This window comes from Sorghum bicolor, chromosome 4, assembly GCF_000003195.3.
Source record: "Sorghum bicolor cultivar BTx623 chromosome 4, Sorghum_bicolor_NCBIv3, whole genome shotgun sequence".
In the NCBI taxonomy this organism is placed as follows: Eukaryota; Viridiplantae; Streptophyta; class Magnoliopsida; order Poales; family Poaceae; genus Sorghum; species Sorghum bicolor.
Window position 1 is genome coordinate 62,993,041 of NC_012873.2, and position 19,664 is coordinate 63,012,704.

General features: G+C 48.0%; 4 protein-coding genes across 4 annotated transcripts; 2 read left to right on the plus strand and 2 right to left on the minus strand.

Moving 5' to 3' along the window:
- LOC8076059 (receptor kinase-like protein Xa21) lies at positions 107-4,119 on the plus strand. Its single transcript, XM_002452736.2, has 2 exons — positions 107-3,243; positions 3,605-4,119. The coding sequence occupies exons 1-2, from the start codon at positions 579-581 to the stop codon at positions 3,964-3,966; spliced, it is 3,027 nt and encodes a 1,008-aa protein (XP_002452781.1). The 5' UTR covers positions 107-578; the 3' UTR covers positions 3,967-4,119.
- LOC8076060 (purine-uracil permease NCS1) lies at positions 4,124-6,115 on the minus strand. The gene has a single exon (XM_002454461.2). It carries the CDS (start codon positions 5,997-5,999, stop codon positions 4,365-4,367), a length of 1,635 nt encoding a protein of 544 aa, XP_002454506.2. The 5' UTR covers positions 6,000-6,115; the 3' UTR covers positions 4,124-4,364.
- LOC8073926 (uncharacterized protein At1g08160) lies at positions 6,950-8,006 on the minus strand. The gene has a single exon (XM_002454462.2). The coding sequence runs from the start codon at positions 7,697-7,699 to the stop codon at positions 7,109-7,111; it is 591 nt and encodes a 196-aa protein (XP_002454507.1). The 5' UTR covers positions 7,700-8,006; the 3' UTR covers positions 6,950-7,108.
- LOC8073927 (cytochrome P450 86A2) lies at positions 11,270-14,458 on the plus strand. The gene has a single exon (XM_002452737.2). The coding sequence runs from the start codon at positions 12,369-12,371 to the stop codon at positions 13,995-13,997; it is 1,629 nt and encodes a 542-aa protein (XP_002452782.1). The 5' UTR covers positions 11,270-12,368; the 3' UTR covers positions 13,998-14,458.

The window sequence follows — 19,664 nt, forward strand, 5'->3', positions numbered from 1 at the left end:
CTAAAATGGGATATAATCACTTTTTTGTTAAAAAAAATTGCATGGTGTTTAATTTTATTTTGCAAAATGATGAACCAAAACCCAAAATTTTTTAGAAAAAAAAGGGAACTAAACACCTCCTAAAATATTTTGGTGAGAACCAGTAAAACGCCATTTACCTAAGCAGGGGCACCTAAATTATTTTTAGGTGTACAACATTTAGTTGAATTTAAAAAAATTTAAAATAAGAATTGCGTTTGTTTAGATCTGAGGGAGTACTAGAGTCTGCAGTCAAAAAGTGGGTACAATATTCCAAGGTGGATGGAAAATACATTATACATCCACCCAAATAGCATTGCAAGACGGCCAAACCGAGACTTCGAGTCAAGTCGTCCATGAGACTATATGACTCGCCTCATCATTGCAAAGGCACTCTCTGTGGCTATGCAAGGAGCAACGTCTCGCACTCTCTTGTACCTGCATCTCTAATTCTCTATTTTTAGGATCGCTCCCAATCCCAAAAGACAGACACTGAGCTCACTAGTCCTGCATGTACACATGCCGCAAATCTTCCGTCGATCTCCAAACCTTTTTCCTTCATGCGGACATTACATTTGTTGTGCTTCTTCCTCCTGTGGCGCCCATGTTTGGCCGTGCCACCAGGAAGCAGCCATGGCTCTGCTGACAAGCTCAGTCTTCTGTCCTTCAAGTCCCTGCTTCTGGACCCAGCCGGCTTGCTTGCTTCATGGAACTCATCCAATTACCTTTGCAGCTGGAGGGGAGTTGTTTGCGGCCTTCGGCATCCTGAGAGAGTCACTGCGCTGCAGATGAACTCTTTCGGCTTGGCGGGGCGTATCTCTCCATCGATCGGCAATCTCTCCTTCATCAGGGAGATCGATCTCGGCAACAACCATCTTGAGGGGCAGATCCCTGAAGAGCTTGGCCAACTAAGGCGGCTCGAGGTTCTGAACCTCACCTGGAACCTTTTGGAGGGAAGCTTCCCGGAAGCTCTGGGAAGGTGCAATCGACTCTCGTATCTTAACCTTGCGATGAACCACCTTCAAGGTGAGCTTCCGTCAGAGATAGGGTCTTTGAAAAATATTGTCTCCTTAGAGCTTTTCCATAATCATTTGTCAGGACAGATCCCACAATCCCTAGCCAACCTATCATCGATAAATTTGTTGGACCTTGGAAATAACACATTTTCAGGAGCTTTCCCTTCATATCTTGACAAGCTACCTCATATCTCCCTAGTTTCCTTTGAGTTCAACAACCTTTCCGGAGTCATCCCTCCTTCGTTTTGGAACATTTCCACACTGATAAGCTTTTCTATGGCCGGAAATATGCTTGTTGGGACAATACCTCCAAACGCATTCAACAATCTTCCACTTCTCCGAGTATCCTATATGAATGTGAACCAGTTTCATGGCCATATCCCAGCTTCATTAGGTAACGCTTCTGATTTGTTGAAAATCCAGCTCAATGTTAACTTCTTTAGCGGAACTGTTCCCCCAGAGATTGGGAAGTTAAAACATCTCCAGCACCTAGTGTTATTTGGAAATTCCCTAGAAGCTAATGAGCCCATAGATTGGAAATTTATTACCTCATTAACTAATTGCTCCCAGTTACAGTTTTTACTGCTAGATACTAATAAGTTTGCTGGAGTGCTTCCTGGTTCCGTTTCCAATCTGTCTTCTTCGTTATTAGGTCTTTACCTTGAAGACAACACAATATCTGGGAGCATACCTAAGGGAATAGGTAATCTTATCAACTTACAAGCCCTTGCCTTGAGTCTGAACCATTTCACTGGGGCTCTGCCATCTTCCCTGGGGATGCTTCAAAGTTTGCGTGCTCTCCTCCTGAGGAATAACATGTTAAATGGATCAATCCCATTAACAATAGGAAATCTCACCAGGCTAAATTATTTGGAAGTATCATCAAATAAATTTAGCGGTACAATACCCAGCACTCTCGGAAACCTGACAAACTTGCTAGACCTGCATCTTGGCAATAACAACTTTATAGGATCAATTCCAACTGAAATATTCAACATACGCACGCTCTCTCTCATTTTGGATTTATCCTATAATAAATTGGAGGGATCAATGCCAGAAAAAATTGGAAATCTAAACAATCTTGTAGAGCTGCATCTAGAATCTAATATGCTATCGGGTGAAATTCCAGACGCCCTAGGAGATTGCCAAGTTCTCCAAAATCTCTACTTAGAAAACAATTTCTTTGAAGGTAGTATTCCGTTTACGTTGAGTAAAATAAAAGGTTTGGAAATTCTTGATCTCTCAAGCAACAACTTTTCAGGTCATATACCTGAGTTCTTAGGGAATCTAAGCTCACTCCATTACCTTAACCTTTCCTTCAATAACTTTGCTGGTGAACTACCTACTTTTGGTATTTTTGCAAATGGTACTGCACTTTCAATCCAAGGCAATGAAGCACTCTGTGGTGGCATCCCTTATCTTAATTTCCCTACATGTTCTTCTGAGTGGAGAAAGGAAAAACCCAGACTCCCTGTGATTCCTATTGTTATTCCTCTTGTTGCAACATTAGGGATGCTTTTGCTGCTCTATTGTTTCCTTACTTGGCACAAGAAGAAGTCAGTTAAAAATCTTTCCACTGGGTCCATCCAAGGCCATCGACTAATCTCCTATTCACAGTTGGTAAAAGCAACAGATGGTTTCTCGACAACCAACTTGCTAGGTACAGGAACATTTGGGTCTGTGTTCAAAGGAACACTAGAAGGAAGAAGTGGTGAGCCTGCAACTATTATTGCTGTAAAAGTACTAAAACTTCAAACACCTGGAGCAGTCAAAAGTTTTGAAGCTGAATGTGAAGCTATGAGGAACTTGCGACACCGGAACCTTGTGAAGATAATAACATCCTGCTCAAGCATCGACTCCAAAGGGGATGATTTCAAAGCCATTGTATTTGACTTCATGCCAAATGGTAGCCTAGAAGATTGGCTACATCCAGGTACAAGCAACCAGCTAGAGCAGAGGCGCTTAAACCTCCATCAAACAGTCAGCATAATTCTTGATGTGGCTTGTGCATTGGATTATCTTCACTGGCATGGCATTGCGCCAATTGTGCATTGTGATCTTAAGCCAAGTAATGTACTTTTGGACACTGATATGGTAGCACATGTTGGAGACTTTGGACTTGCCAGGATTCTTGCCGACGGATCCTCTTCTTTCCAACCTTCCACAAGCTCCATGGGATTCAGAGGGACAATTGGATACGCCCCACCAGGTCAGCTTTAAATGTATCTCGGTCAACTTAGATTTAGTGAACATGATGTATGTAGAGCTAAGAATACATTGCACAAAATGCCTTTAAACCTCATGTTAATTCAGTGATACTTTAAATTATCTTGTGATATCTGAATTCGCTTGTTGAATTTTCCTCTCTTTTTTTTCTTTCTTGGACAGACAACTTACTAATTGTACATGATATCTCTAGGGCCAGCCAGAAAATGGTTTGATATTTTGCTTGAACGAACAACTTACTAATGTTTGTTCCCTAAAAAAATCAAATATTTCCCCAAAAGTTTATCTCATAACATCATTGCTCAATGAAATCCCTCTCATAACATCATTGCTCAATTTAACAGAATATGGTGTTGGGAACATGGTTTCAATCTATGGAGACATCTATAGCTATGGAGTTCTTATCCTTGAGATGGTAACTGGGAGAAGACCCACTGATAATGCAGCTGAGCATGGACTGAGCCTTAGGAATTATGTTGAAATGGCCATTGACAACCAAGTTATGGACATTATCAACATGGAGTTGATGACAGAGCTTGAAAATGAGAATGCGAGAGTAGATGGTGCACTGACCAGAAAAAGGCTGGCCCTTGTTTCATTACTTAAACTTGGGATATTATGCACTGATGAGGAAACGCCATCGACTAGGATGTCAACCAAAGATATCATCAAGGAGCTGCATGAAATAAAAAAGGCTCTCGGATAATAGTAACAACAACAATAATAATGAGAATAAAATCACAAAGTTAGAAGGCATGTACCAACTACCATGTATTCTTCACTAGATTCTAAAGGAGACTAGGAGAGTATGTAGTACCTGTCCGTGGTGCATCTTTCGAAATTTAGAGAATCATCCTTTTATGTGTGGGTTTCAAATTTCAATTAATAAGAAGTATACCACGCGTGTTGCAGTGGAACTTTCTTAGAAATAAAACCATTGCATGTATGAGTTAACACATATTCTTACGGCTAACTTGAACACATCAATAATTGGGTACTTTTTTGTGTGTGTCATCGATTTTTTTATCGGTGGTTAACCCTCTTTTTTTTTCGCTCCATTACACTTCAACTGTGTACTGCCATTTTTACAAGTTCAGCATAGTATCAATTGTACTGTTTTCTCGCTTGCATCCCTCTCCGGCTGCAGAGCAGACAGTAGACGGCGCCGGCGACGAAAAAGCTGACGAACCAGGCATTGTTGTACCACGTGACAAACGCACTGGAGACACTCTGCAGAACTCCAACCTTGTGCAGAAATCCCGGCACGATAGGCGCGACTCCGGCCGCCATTGCAACCATCGCAGCGACGTTGAAACCACCCTGGAAGTAGTAAGGGCTGCCCCTGTCTTCGGAGTAGAGCGCGTCGACGTCCAGAGCGGTGCGCCGGACAATGTAGTGGTCGGCGAGGACGACACCTCCGATGGGGCCCATGAGCGCCGAGTAGCCGAGAAGCCAGGTGTAGACGAAGCTCTCACTGGAGCTGAGCAGCCGCCAAGGCTGGAAGGCAATGCCGAGCAGCGCGGTGACGAACGCCCCCTTGGCGAACGTGAACCTCCGCGGGCTCATGCTGACCAGCGCGTTCGCCGGCGCGACGACGTTCGCGGCGATGTTGGTCGTGATGGTTGCGAGGCCGATGCCGAAGATGGCAAGGAACGTCGTCGCCGGCCCTCCGATGCGGCCGAGGAGCTCGATTGGGTCGGATATCACGTGCCCGAAGATGGCCTCGGTGGCCGAGGTGATGGCGAGCCCGGCGAAGGTGAACATGCCCATGAACACCGGCAGCCCCGCCTGGCCGATCACCTGGTCCGCCTGGCTCCGCGCGTACCGCGCGAAGTCCGGTATGTTGATGGCCACCGTCGCCCAGAAGCTGATGTTGGCTGTGAGCGACGGGAAGAAGACCTTCCAGAACTCTGCGCCTGTCAGCCTCGGCGGCAGCGACAGGATGCGCCCGAACCCACCGGCCGATGTGTAGGCCCAGGCCAGCAGCGCGGAGGTGAGCACGATGAGCACCGGCGCCGAGAACTTCTCGAGCTTGCGGATGCCCTCCATTCCGTTCATGATGACGCCGAGCTGCGCGGCCCAGAACGCGAGGAAGCACGCGAACTCGAGCGGCGCCGCGCCGAGCCCGGGCACCGGCGTGAGCAGCGGCGGGTAGGACTTGAGCCTGGACGGGAGGAGCAAGAATATGGCGCGGCCGCCGATCCAGGACTCGATGCCGAACCAGCCGCAGCCGACGAGCGCGCGGATGACGGCCGGGACGTGCGCGCCGCGGACGCCGAACGCGGCGCGCGCGAGCACCGGGAACGGCAGGCCGTGCGTGGCCGCGGGCGCGGCCGTGAGGACGAGCGTGACGAGGACGATGAGGTTGGCGAAGGTGACGGTGGCGACGCCCTGGAGCGCGGACATGCCGAGGTCCACGAGGCTGCCCGCGAGGTAGTAGGACGGCACGCCGACGACGAGGCCGACCCAGAGGCTGGCGAGGTCCCAGGCCGTCATGGTGCGTTCCGAAGGCGGGGTCGGGGAAAGGTCCGACTCATTCGACGTCGACGACCTGGGGCTCGCCGGCAGGAGCCGCGGGCGGGAGGCGACCGTGACCGTGACCGCTAGGCCCGGACGCCGCGGGAGGAGTGGCAGCCGCGGCGCCGCGTGGGACTTGGAGCTCGCCGCCACGAGGCGGTGGTGCAAATGCTCCGAATGGCGCGCGGTGAAGGCCTTTGACATCGCCATGGACATGGCCATGGCTGCCTGGCCGGAGAGCGGGAGAAGCAGGGGATGGAGATTGGGCAGGGTGTGCTTTGCGGTAGGGAGAAGAGAGGATATGGGGATCTTGACATCTTGTTGCTTGGTTAGTTGTAGGTGTGAGTGTGACTGTGCATCCGGGCCCACTGCTTTCGACAGCGAAGAAGGATTCCTTGTGGGCTCGGGTGCCGTCGGATCGTGACTACTGGAGTGAGACCTCAGCCGTGCGATGGGAATCAGAGGGTAGAATGAACAATCAGCTAGAGTATTTTTAAGAGCCATTAGGTGCGTGTTGGCGATGCTTTGCCATGAGTCATGAGCGTGACTGGTTGAGGATTCCAACGAAACTCTCTTTTTACACAAGATCCCAACTTGCCAAGTCCTTCTTCAGCATGTTACACACACTTCGTAGCCATGTGATAGGCCAGTTTATGCTTACCACCGGATCTCATCTATTGGACACTCTTGCCATATCATTCGTCTAACATCTCAACTTGTGCTTTGTTTATCGTAGAGGTTAAATCATCAGTAGCTTAAGCGCAGTGGGTGTTGAAATTTGGAGGTGAGCTCTTTTTTTCTTCTCTTAAAGAAGATGACCACTTAGCTTACCTTAGCCTTCCTTAGCTTTCTCGGCTTTTCTTAAGCCCCCTATCTTGTATTTGTTCCTGTGTTTTTTTAATATCACAATTAGCTTGGGCCCAGTATGGTAGCAAACTTCTTCACGGGCCAAATGACGAGCCCACTCAAATGAAAGGAACGTCGGCTAGGCGCCTAGGCTATCCCACTGGGCCAGGGGAAACACCGTGTCATACAAAAACTGGTTGCTCGAGCAAAGATATTTTCGTGCTGAAAAGCGAGTCATCTCATGCTTCCTCTGTTGGTTCAAATTAAATTTTCACCAGATATTTACACCAATCCATGAAAATCAGTTTACATAAAACAATCGCAAGTGAAGAAATTAAATAAGCATGCATACAACAAACCAAGAGAATAATTAATAATTATAACACGAAAAGAAGGCAGCGACAAATAAAATCAAACAATCCACACAGAGCCGCGAATCATCTCACGCAGTGATGCAGAGCATCGTATATAAAAAGGGAAACTCGTCATATGTGCACGTGGCAGTTCACCCGGTCGAACGAGGTCGGCGACGCGAAGTCGATGGGCACGGCGGGGCAGCTGCCGCGGACGGTGTACTTCCGGGTCCCCACCACGCCGTACCGGAACCGCACCTTGGCGACGACGTGCACGTCCACCGTCAGCTTCCCCGCCGTGCGCTCCTTCTTCATGCCTTCCTCCACGTCCCGCGGCAGCGTCGTCGTCCCGTCGGCCGGCGCCGCCCGCGCGACCACGTCGACGCGGGTCTCGTCCTCGGGCGGCTGGTAGAACCCCGGCGCGTGCGCGCCCGCGAGGTACGTGCCTCCGTACCAGACGCCGACGTCGACCCAGCGGTACGACACGCTCGCGCGCTCGTTGGGGTTGAAGGCGCGCAGGGTGAGGTCGAACGCGCCGGCGAGCCCGCCGGCGGCCGTGAAGTTGAACCCCGTCGTGGACGCGTGGTCCACGGAGAGGTAGAGCTTGGACGGGTGCAGGAAGAGCCACAGGATCACGATGATGAAGACCACCACCAGCAGCGCCAGCACCGTCGCCGCGGCGCACCGGAACGTCGACGGCCGCATGCGCCTGGGCTCCGCCATATATCCGGCCGATCTCTCCAACAGACCAACAGCACCCGGATTTTTTTTTTTTGGGTCGACAAGCTTGGGCCTTTTCGTGCTCGTTGATGAGGAGGGCGTGCAGTTCTTGATCGACGTCGTAGTAGCTGCTCTCGTACGTAGCGATTCATCAGGAACGTTGCAGTGGCCGCTCTATATAGCTAGTGAGCTTCTAGCACGATACTTTGAGTGGGGAGAGGAGCGTTCTACACGATCGAGTCATGTCGTGACAGGCTGTAGCTGGAGTGGCCCGGAGGCTTTGGTGCGCAATTAGCGAGCCGTGTGGGCTGTGGCGCGCAGCGAGTTGTTTGAATGGCACTAAGCGTTGTTTCATAATTCGTGGCGTGCATGTTTGGGCGCTTTTGGATAGAGCTAAGCTGTGGTTTTGGAATTCTTCTAGCTCACTCCTACTCTGGAATCGATTCGGAGGTAGGGAAAGTATATAGGCACCCGGCCGGGGCCACGAGTGGATGCATATCTTAGACCAAGGAATGTGCTCACACTAGAACCTTCACCTTTTCGGAGAAAAGACGAGAGTTAGAAGAGCAAAGAATGAATGTGCAGAAAGTAACTCGAGAAGGCGGCCGGTATTGCGCGCCTCGCCCCTTCCTGTTACCTGTAACTTTTGCAAAGACGAGAGCACAAGTAACGTTGACTCTATGAGTTCTCTTGGATTTTAATCAGGCTTGGCATAACTTTATTCATTTAAAATCAAGAGGAAAATCCATGAGCGGTTCTTCAAGTTGGTAGAAGAGGTATCATCTAGGTCTCTCTACTTTTAAAATATATAATTTCTAGGTCCTATATACGACACCTCTTGTCTCTTGCCAACTTGAGGGACCGCCCATGATTTTCCTCTAAAATCAAATGAATGCTAAGATCTAATTAAATTAAATACTAGATGGAATAAAGTCTTAGTTTTATATGAGATTTGAGTAAATATTGACTCAACTTAAATATGTGATAATTGTGTGCACCTATTGTGAAGTGAGAGAGACGTGGTACGTGTGAGCGTGCATGATGGGGCGTATAGGGATGGATTAATTACCATTTTTGAGGAAGTAATACATGATACCTACTATCTATTCAAGTAAGCAATGTCTGATTACTTCATGACTATTCCATTGATGGATTCATTACCATTCATGCGGGAGTAATACATGGCCGGCACCTGCTATCTATCAAAGGAAGCAATGCTTGATTACTCCTTCCAGTAATGAATCTGCGCTCAGGTTTATCCCCCTGTTGCACCTCGTCCAATGTAAAATGCGTCCCACTTGTCAAATGTCTTATAATTTGGGATGGAGGAAGTATTCTCTAGATTAAAATAGGTCTGAATTGACCCAAATGTCTAACAAGTTTCATAGATGATTAAATGGATACAAAACCAACATCAAAATCATAATAATCTAGATGAAATATATAGATTTGTAATTCAGTTTGTTCTTATTTGATATCTTTGCAGTATCAAATATAAAATCTCACCCGTTTCAAAAAAAAAATCATAGTCCACGGGCATCCGGATCGGCCCAAGCCCACCAGCGCCCTGTCAACGATTGCGCCAGCACTAGCCCACGCTCTCACACACACACACACTCGCTTAAGCGTTCACCTTACAAAATGCCCTGTGCTCGTCGGTCAATATGCTAGAGCTAACCCGCACGCCACTCTTGCTCGTTGACTCATGGAACTCTCCTGTCTCCACTCGTCAATCACCATGCCAGCGCCCCAACTAAGGTAATGCCGTATATAGAGATTTCTATCCTACACGTGACTTTGTTTTTACCGGAAAATGCCTAAACGGTAAACGATAGACGTCGATGGGGCCTCGTGTAGCGTTTACGCTATTTACACCGCATATACACGATATTGTGCATCGATTGGCACTCGTGCATGATATACAGACAGCATAAACACTACTAATGGGACGAAGAATGTTAGCTTGTTAAGTCGTATTTTTTATATCAACCAGCAATGTTTTTCTTTCACAATAAATTAGCGAACACTTTCAGTCATGATTTTTTAGACAAATAAACAGGTTCGAATACTAAACAGATATCAATTGAAAACGATATTTTGGAGAGGGCTAAATATGAAGATATATAATTTTGGATTTTATTTTTAAAAACACTAAACGAATGATACTCTTTAGAGAAGTTAAACAAGGTATTGGTTAATGCCTATTGTAGTTCTCATTATTAAAAATTATATACCGTTATTTAATGGAACCCAAATAAATTTTGGTTATGTTTTATTTTGTTATAAGTTATAGGGGTCCTATTCCATGTTTAGCTCGATCTAGTGCTAAAAAATCATAGGTAATTAAGGCTTGGTCATGGGTTGTAATGGCCTATATCTTAGGTTATTCTTAGGGGGTGTTTGGGACTGCTCCACGAACTCTGCTCTATAAACTCCGCTATGGAGCAGCTCCACAAAAAGCTGGAGTTCGTAGAGTACCTCTTTAGGTGCTCTCACAACTCCACCCTTTTTTCTCGAACTGAGTGCGTGGAGCTGAAATTGTTTGGCTAAAAAACGTGGAGCGGAGCTAAAAAACGTGGAGCAGAGCAGTCCCAAACACCCTCTAAGTGGAGTTTCAAGTGAGTTTCATTTACATTAAACAAGTTGTTACATAAGCATTTTTGATAACATGACAGTGTATTTAAGAAGATAGGGAAAATGTCTTGGCACGATTACCAACTCCCTACATGTCTTAAAATTAAATGCCTATAAAACTATAGACTAAAAATCTCCATTGAGAGTTTGTGTTTCGTTGAAGTTTCATTTTATTTTATATGACATAACAGTTTTGGAAAACAACGTCATACTTTCATCCTTTCATCCGCGGCTCACCAACCTATAATCATATTCACGTGTTTTTTTGTTTTCTCATTGCACAATTTTTATTTTCAAAAAACTTAAATTTTACGTGCAAATATATGATTGCATGATCAATCCATTTTCAATTTTTCTTGCACTGTTTTAGGTCCTATGCCATGTCATGGCAGTACCATGAACTGCCATAGCACGTTCCCAGGTAAAATGAGTTCCAAGACCCACAGGAACTCTGAAACCGTGGTGCTAAGAGTGCTGACCTTGGAGGCGTGTCTCCGGACTCCGGGTCTGGTTGGTCATCTAGTCCAACCATAACCACCACATCGATCGATTTAGCCTCAACAAACATCCAGTTAGCTAAACACGCTCTAACTAACTATACTAGGCGATGTGATCGGTTTGGCACCAACCATGTCGTCTGCAAGACTGCAACGGTATGCTTGACGAAGTGAAAAGGAACCCTTTGCAAGCAGAAGTATTCCGGGATTTGACATGTGCCAACAACACGACGCACGCTGCGTTGGGCCTGCCGGATTTCAAGCATGCATGTCAAGTTGTCAACAGACGTTCGTGGGTATGGGCCGCTCGCCCAACAACACCAAACCTCTGCGAACTCCACCCGGGAGCCCAACCAACGCAGCCTCCCCCATCGTTCATCTCCCTCCCCCACCACCAACCTCACTCACAGGCGCGCATCCTGGTCAAAACACACGGCGCCGGCCGGCCCGTGCCTGGCTGGGGCACGCCGGCACGGCTCCACGGCCATCTATTTATGCCCCAGGTCTCGTCCAGCTCCAGCCCGTCTCGCTGCCACGCCGCGCCACATGCTTCTGCTACCTCATCTCCCCTCATTTCATTGAGAAGTCAGCTAGCCAACCAGGCGAAGCCGTAGAGTCGTGTGCACCGGTTCGAAGCAGCAGCAGCAGCAGTCAGCATTCACTCCGGCCACCTGCATCGCGTTCTACAGTGCCACTACTCACCACACTGATTCGGCCGATCCACCGAGTCCGAGTCCACTGGCGCCATCCTCGATCGACCGGTGGACAAGCCAAGCCTGTTGTTCCAGCCTAGCTGCGCACGGCTTCAATGCCTCCCCGGCCGTGCATTCAATGGCCTTGGCACGGTTAGGTGCGCGACGTCGCGGCGGATTGGCCCGTGCGAGCGCGCCGCGCCGGCCAGTTGTTGGCGGGTGACACGCCGCGCGCGGCCCCGGACACCGAGCGTCCCCCGGCGGCAATTTATGGGCGACCGCCCGTGCCGTTTCTCGTTCCACCGCCTACTGCTACTAGCCGCCATCCACAAACCACAACCACAACCACCGGCCGATCATCTGGCCGCCTCTTCTCTTCGCCGGTGAAACTGTGTTTTGCTTTCGTTCAGCTAGCCGCTGATCGATCACCACCCATTTCCACAGTAAAATGTGCTGTACAGTACGCACGCGCTGTACGTGTACGCAGCTGCCGCATCAGGTACGGCAGTTTTTTTTAACACGCTGGTCGTTGCTGAAAGCTTTGCAGGTATGAGGCGGCACTGGAGTAGGGACTTTGGGAGTACTAGTGCGTACTGTGCCAGCAACTAATCACCATCCCTCTCAACTGTGCAACCAGTTCTATAAAACCTCTGCCATCCCGTCACCTCCCATCGCAGCATTGCTTGCTCCATGTGGAGTCACTTTATTACTGCATTACACTAGCTAGCGCAGCCAGCCAGCCAGCTTCATCTTCATCCTCGTCGATCCGATCCGATCCGGCGGTGCTGTGTGTACGTCGTACGTGTGTGTGTGTGTGTGCGCGCGCTGTACGCCAGCCGGCAAGCGGCAATGGAGGTGGGCACGTGGGCGGTGGTGGTGGCGGCCGCCGCCGCGTACCTGGCGTGGTTCTGGCGGCTGTCGCGGGGGCTGAGCGGGCCGCGGGTTTGGCCGGTGCTCGGCAGCCTGCCGGGGCTGGTGCAGCACGCCGAGGACATGCACGAGTGGATCGTGGGCAACCTGCGCCGCACGGGCGGCACCTACCAGACGTGCATCTTCGCGGTGCCCGGGGTGGCGCGCCGCGGCGGGCTGGTCACCGTGACGTGCGACCCGCGGAACCTGGAGCACGTCCTCAAGGCTCGCTTCGACAACTACCCCAAGGGCCCCTTCTGGCACGCCGTCTTCCGGGACCTGCTCGGCGACGGCATCTTCAACTCCGACGGGGACACGTGGGTGGCGCAGCGCAAGACGGCCGCGCTCGAGTTCACCACGCGCACGCTCCGCACCGCCATGTCCCGCTGGGTGTCGCGCTCCATCCACCTCCGGCTGCTGCCCATCCTGGACGAGGCCGCCAGCGAGGGGACGCACGTCGACCTCCAGGACCTCCTCCTCCGCCTCACCTTCGACAACATCTGCGGCCTCGCGTTCGGCAAGGACCCCGAGACGCTCGCGCCGGGCCTGCCGGAGAACGCGTTCGCCACGGCGTTCGACCGCGCCACGGAGGCGACGCTCAACCGGTTCATTTTCCCGGAGTGCCTGTGGCGGTGCAAGAAGTGGCTGGGCCTCGGCATGGAGACCACGCTGGCCCGCAGCGTCGCGCACGTGGACCAGTACCTCGCCGCCGTCATCAAGGCGCGCAAGCTCGAGCTCGCCGGGAACGGCAAGTGCGACAGCGACACCACCGCGCCGGTGGCAGCGCACGACGACCTGCTGTCCCGGTTCATGCGCAAGGGCTCCTACTCGGACGAGTCGCTGCAGCACGTGGCGCTCAACTTCATCCTCGCCGGCCGCGACACCTCCTCCGTGGCGCTCTCCTGGTTCTTCTGGCTCGTGTCCACGCACCCCGACGTGGAGCGCAAGATCGTGCGCGAGCTGTGCGCCGCGCTCGCCGTGTCCCGGGGCTCCCACGACCCGGCATTGTGGCTGGCGTCGCCCTTCACCTTCGAGGAGCTCGACCGCCTGGTGTACCTCAAGGCGGCGCTCTCGGAGACGCTGCGCCTGTACCCGTCCGTGCCCGAGGACTCCAAGCACGTGGTGGCCGACGACTACCTCCCCGACGGCACGTTCGTCCCGGCGGGTTCGTCGGTGACCTACTCCATCTACTCGGCGGGGCGCATGAAGACGGTGTGGGGGGAGGACTGCCTCGACTTCCGCCCGGAGCGGTGGCTGTCCGCCGACGGCACCCGGTTCGAGCCGCACGACTCGTACCGGTTCGTGGCGTTCAACGCCGGGCCGAGGATCTGCCTCGGCAAGGACCTCGCGTACCTGCAGATGAAGAACATCGCCGGCAGCGTGCTCCTCCGCCACCGCCTGGCCGTCGCGCAGGGCCACCGCGTGGAGCAGAAGATGTCGCTGACGCTGTTCATGAAGCACGGGCTCCGGATGGAGGTGCACCCGCGCGACCTGGCCCCGGTCATCGACGAGCTCCGTGGCGCGGGCGCGGGTGCGGCAGCAAGGCTGGCCACGGCGCCCTGCGCGTAGAAGATCCGTCCCGTCCGTGCGCCAAGATCCGTGCTGCGGAGGAGACACTGGGAATTCAATGTGTAGATAAGCGTACAAGTACAAGACAGGAGTAAGTAATTAAATGGGTTTGGTGAGACCATTCAAGTCTCTTCTCTCATGAATTTACCATTCTGATGAGGGAGATGGGGAATTTTTTTGCGATTGGCAAGATCTAGCTGGATTTGGATCTGAGCGTTTACAAATTACTGAAGATTTGTTCGAGTGAGGCAGTTAGTGTTGGCGACCGGTTGCCAACTGTTCTACTACTCTAGTACTACTACTACTATTCTTTGAAACTTCTCATATATATTTTTTAAGACTACTACAGTAGTATATTCTATTTTTAGAGGGTTGTTAAATTTACCAAGAAACGTGTAAGTAAACGTGTATTGAAGGTTCTTTGCTTCTTTGATTGATATATACCATCACTTTCATGGTCAGTTTTCTCCTTTGATCAGTGATCCAGGCACCATGCATGCCAGATACAGTTATCCTGTAGTAGTAGCCTGTTGGCTGCGTTGCTCTCTTCCCCTTTTTGCATGCATCGTCGATCCTTTTCGGTCGTGCTCGTGCGTGCTCTCACCGGTGTCTTGATTTCATGGCATTTGTTAGTGGGCGCCGTTCGTTCTGGTGGAAGACACTCCAAGACAGACAGTACGTCGACGTCGCTACTCCAAGACCGGACAGGTAAAGAGCCCGCAGATGCAGTTGCGAGCTCGCTACTGCCGGCGCGCATAAAGGCGACGTCGACGTCGCTGATCGACCAGTTCGTTATGCATACACTTTTCTCGTGACGACAACGATGTTCTATTTCAAAATTACTAATATACGTACTCCGGATTATGCATTGCGGATTGTGATACACGCGACAGTGACGGTCACGTCCGGATCAAAAGATCTGACGAGACGAAAGACCAGACAGGTTAGTTTCAGTCGTTCAGATGTGGTTCCTTATCTGGTCATCTGCCTCAATGGTTGGTTTATGGTTGATGCAACCATATCATATGATCTACTGCTTGCATCAAACTTGATTTACGTGTAACTCGAGATTATCTACGTGCAGTGGTGGTTCATCGGCGGGAAGAACTAACGCGCTGTAATAAATACTCTTGTTTCTCGAGCATCGCGGGAGCAGGCACAGGGAACACAGTTTCAAAATGGAAAAAAAAAAAAGGAACAGGGAACACAGGAGATCATGGGCTCATGGACACTGCACGATCTTTACTGGACGTCCAGCGGATCAGGGACACCACCGCCAATGTGGGAATCATGAAGTTCGTGAATGAAAACGAGAACAAGAGAAGGAACGAACGAATGATTGGTGTCTGTGTCCAAATGAACAAGAGAACTACTTGTTCAAAGAGAGCGCGTCGGACGCTCACTCATGACTTTAACATTTAAGTGCCCATTAGAGATCAATAATCACTTTTAATTGAGGACACGTGGCGTAATCCGCGCGCAGCATCGGACGTTGGAGGCGTGTCTGACGCCTCCGAGAGGGCACCCTCAAGTGAGTAACGGCTCTATTCTTTGAGGTGGTTTATAAATAGTTGTTGGCTGGCTCTTAGGTGTCTTTCCTGGCACTTTAACATACTTGACATCCTTATGAGCCTAAGCAAACATCTCTCACTCATCTCCTTTATAGATTAACCATCTTTGTGAGATTGAGAGTGATTTTCAAGTGCATTTGCTTGAGTGATTGCATCTAGTGACACTTGGGGATCGATTTGGCTATGGTTTCTTGTTACTCTTGGTGGCTGTCGTCACCTAGACGGCTTGGAGCAGCGGAGGAGCATTGACATGAGTTGGTGATTGTTCATGGTCATCTCAGTGATTGTGAGGGGTTTTGTGCCTTCCCTAGCGGAGCGCCAAAGTCAACTCTAGTGGATTACGCGTGTCATTGAGCTACCCCACTTGTGGATAGGTTCTTACGATGTCCGAGTGAGGATGAGGTTCGTGCAACACCTCTTAGCCGCCGAACCACCAAGTGCTGATCGATATAACAGGGACGTAGCGTGCCGGCAAGCACGTGAACCTCGGGAGAATCTTTGTGTCCGTCTCTTATGATTGATTGGATTTCTCCTAGTGATTGGTCTTCAGTATATTGATTGGTTCACTTGCCTCTATACGTCGGTATAAAAGTTTATTCCTACTGTTTTTACATTCCCGCAAATTAGAGTAGCTTGCTTGCTTGTATAGACACTTTAGGTAGCTCTCTAGTATAAGTAGAGACATAGCTTTTGTGTGCCTAGTGACAATAGCAACTAGAATTGTTGAATAGGTGGCTTGCAAACACCCCTTTAAAGCTAGAGCAAAAAGCTTCACTTTGTTATTTACTAACTTCTTGCTCTAGTGGTCTCGTAAAAAAAAACTTCTTGCTCTAGTGGGTTTGTAGAATTTTAAATAGGCTATTCACCCACCTCTAGCCATATTAGGACCTTTCACCTTACCCAACCAATAGAACCATATAGTAATTATCTCAACCTAGAATATCTCAATTTAAGGCATCTATCTCTTATACTATAGAACAAAGGGTTTCTTCATCATTTGTGACTCACACTTTGCCATTTAGGATCTGACAGACTCAACACTTTCTCGTGCCCATACAAATTAATGTAGTGTGTCGAAGTATGAGACGAAGTATTTGTTTCCAAAACAAATTGAAATATGTATTGTTCCCATGGTTTGCCGCTCTCTCACGTGCTGGTACAAGTTAGAGCAAGGTGTTCATGCATGGTATAAAGTCCAATCCCTAAATAACTTGGAATGCACATTGCAGTCATTGATAAATCTCTAAACCTCTCGTACACATAATTTAAAGCAGTACAAAGTTTTATCTCAAGGCGTATTAGAATATATATAACATGATCAATGCACAAATCTATAAGCCATCGTCTAGGTAACCACGGGCATATAGCAACTTGCATATTCCGTTGCAAGGCACAAGCGTGTTTGCTAGTCATATACAACAAACCATTAGTTAAAGACTAAAAGACTAAACACGTGCGATAGATTGAAATATAAGCAATGTATAAGTTAAGAACATGACATGTAACCACATGCATAACATCACATTACAATAAAACACAAGTGAATATGGTAGTAGAACTAATGACTAACACAATATCATGATGATACTTCCAACAATAGGAGACATCTTTATCTCTTATAAAGCTTTCTATATCTATATCTATATCTATATCTATATCTATATCTATATCTATATCTATATCTATATCTATATCTATATCTATATCTATATCTATATCTATATCTATATCTCATAAAGTCATAAAACTAATTCCCACTACAAGTTCTATCTGAACATAAAAGCCACCCACATCATTTGTCACTAACTATCCACTTTATCTTGCACTAATAGCTATGTTATCCCACTAATTAAATTTTAACCTCTTAATATAAACTATCCATATCATCTTCACTAAGCAATTACTACTTTCGATATATAAGATTATGGAAGGCATATGTTATTTGTTTTACCATTGCACCATTTTATAATTTGATCCAATGTTTTTATAGTTTTTATTGGACTATTTGACTATCTTGTCCAATTTTTCTAGATAAAAATGGATGTAAAACATAAGTTTTAAATCATACATGCAATGATTTTATTTCTAAGAAAGTCCCGCAGCAACGCATGGGCTGTGGGGTCTCCTTCAAATTATTGAGTAGGTATACATGCACTAAGACCATATTTGAATCAGCTGCAACTAGTATAGAAGGTTGCTAAAAAGTCTTTAGCTAGTCCAAACAACCAGATTATAAACAAGCTTGAGCTATCTAACTGCCCATGTTATAAAAAGATATTAGTTGTTTGTCAGCTATTAAAAAGCTTAGAGGATCAAACTACAGTCAACACATTCAATGTCTCATTTGTTGCAGCCATTCACGTATGGAAAATTTTGCTTATAGTAGATAATGTTTCACACATATAACCCTAGAGTACACCACCAAGACATGTATATGAACTGAGTTATTGTTTGGTTTAACTAAATGTAATGTAGTTGCATTATGGATGGTATTTAGTCCCATTGAAATTATTTGTTTCGACTTATCCATAATTGATTAACATTGTATTCTACTTCCTATTCTATCCAAGCCTCTAACTGCACCTCTCCTTCCACAATAAGAAAAAACATGTCATTAGTGGCGGATTTAGAAACAAATGTTAGGAGGGGTTTATTTCCTTTATCTTTTACCTCTAGCCCCTCCTTTAAGCTTCCATGGCTGCAATTTATAGAGGGTTTGAGAGAGGCTCTACATTTGCAGCAATATGATATGTGGTGGGAAGAGGGAGGGAGAGGACTTGAGCCCTGTCTAAGCCGATGCTAGATCCATCCCCGCATATCATCTACCTTGAGACGTGGCAGGCCTATGCTTGCAACTGTGCTCATGCAACCACACATATGCTTTGCAATCAACATGAGAAACTCTACTGGCCTAGGGATACATGGTAGTGAGTTAGGTAAGATGCGGGTGGAGTAAATTCCCGCCAATGACAATCTGACAAAAAGTTTCATACATACATTGTACATATAAGCAACATTTTGTACCCATACCAACGCCTAATGGGTATGATATCCGCAGATATCCATATCAACAGGTTTGATTGTCACTAGAATAGATGATACCCCACTCACGAGTAGGTGGCACATCCCTAGCTAAGCCCCCTTACCACTCCTATATTGAGCCATCCACTTTCTCATTGTCACACGTCTTTCAAAACTATCACTCCTTTCATAAATTTGCACTAGGAATTGGGATGGAGAGATGAAGGAGGAACAATGGTGCCAATGCCCTGAGCATTGGGACAGAAGGTGAAGGAGGAACAATGGTGTCATCCATGGCAATGGCAATGTTGTGGCAGTGGATCTTGCTCTATGTGGAGATTAAAACTTTTTTGTGTCTGCCACATTTTCGTCATGCGTGTATAGATTGCTCTATCAATTTCTTTTGAAATCAGATCGATGGCTTTTTTTTTAAGCCCTGATTGTTGATCATATTCAAATCCCAAATGTGTTTTTATTTTTGCAAACTCGTGGAAATCATGATATCCAATAAACATTAAGTACCTCAATCGAACAAAGGAGGAACCACCTATTATGCCACCAAAAGCGATCCTGTTCTGTTGGCACTTACGTAGCCATTCCACAAAACAAACACTATCACATCATGAAAACACGTCTCATACTATTTTTTGTTAAAGTACAAGTACCATATATGCACACACCAAATTGCCGAAGAAGGCCACCTCTGCCGCCGGCAGCCCGGCACATCCGTCACGGGCTCGAGGCTGATCCGTCGGTAATCATAGCCTTTTTTTCCAAATCAACCTTAGCAGCACATGCACTGCCCTGCAACACCATAGTTAGAGCAAGTTTAATAATACAGCCCACTTGCTGGCTGTAAGGTTTCTTGCAGCCTTCTCCCAGCCCACCTATACAATAGTTAGCTATTCACTATTAATACATGGCCCACTTATCTCTCTCACAAGGTTTCTTGGTTCCTGTGCCTAAGCTGGCTGTAAGCTTACAGCCTGCTTCTCCTCTCTCTTCTCTCTTCTCTCCTCCACCTCAGCATTTAGCCAGCTTATAACCCACTGTAATACTTGCTCTTAACGCTCGG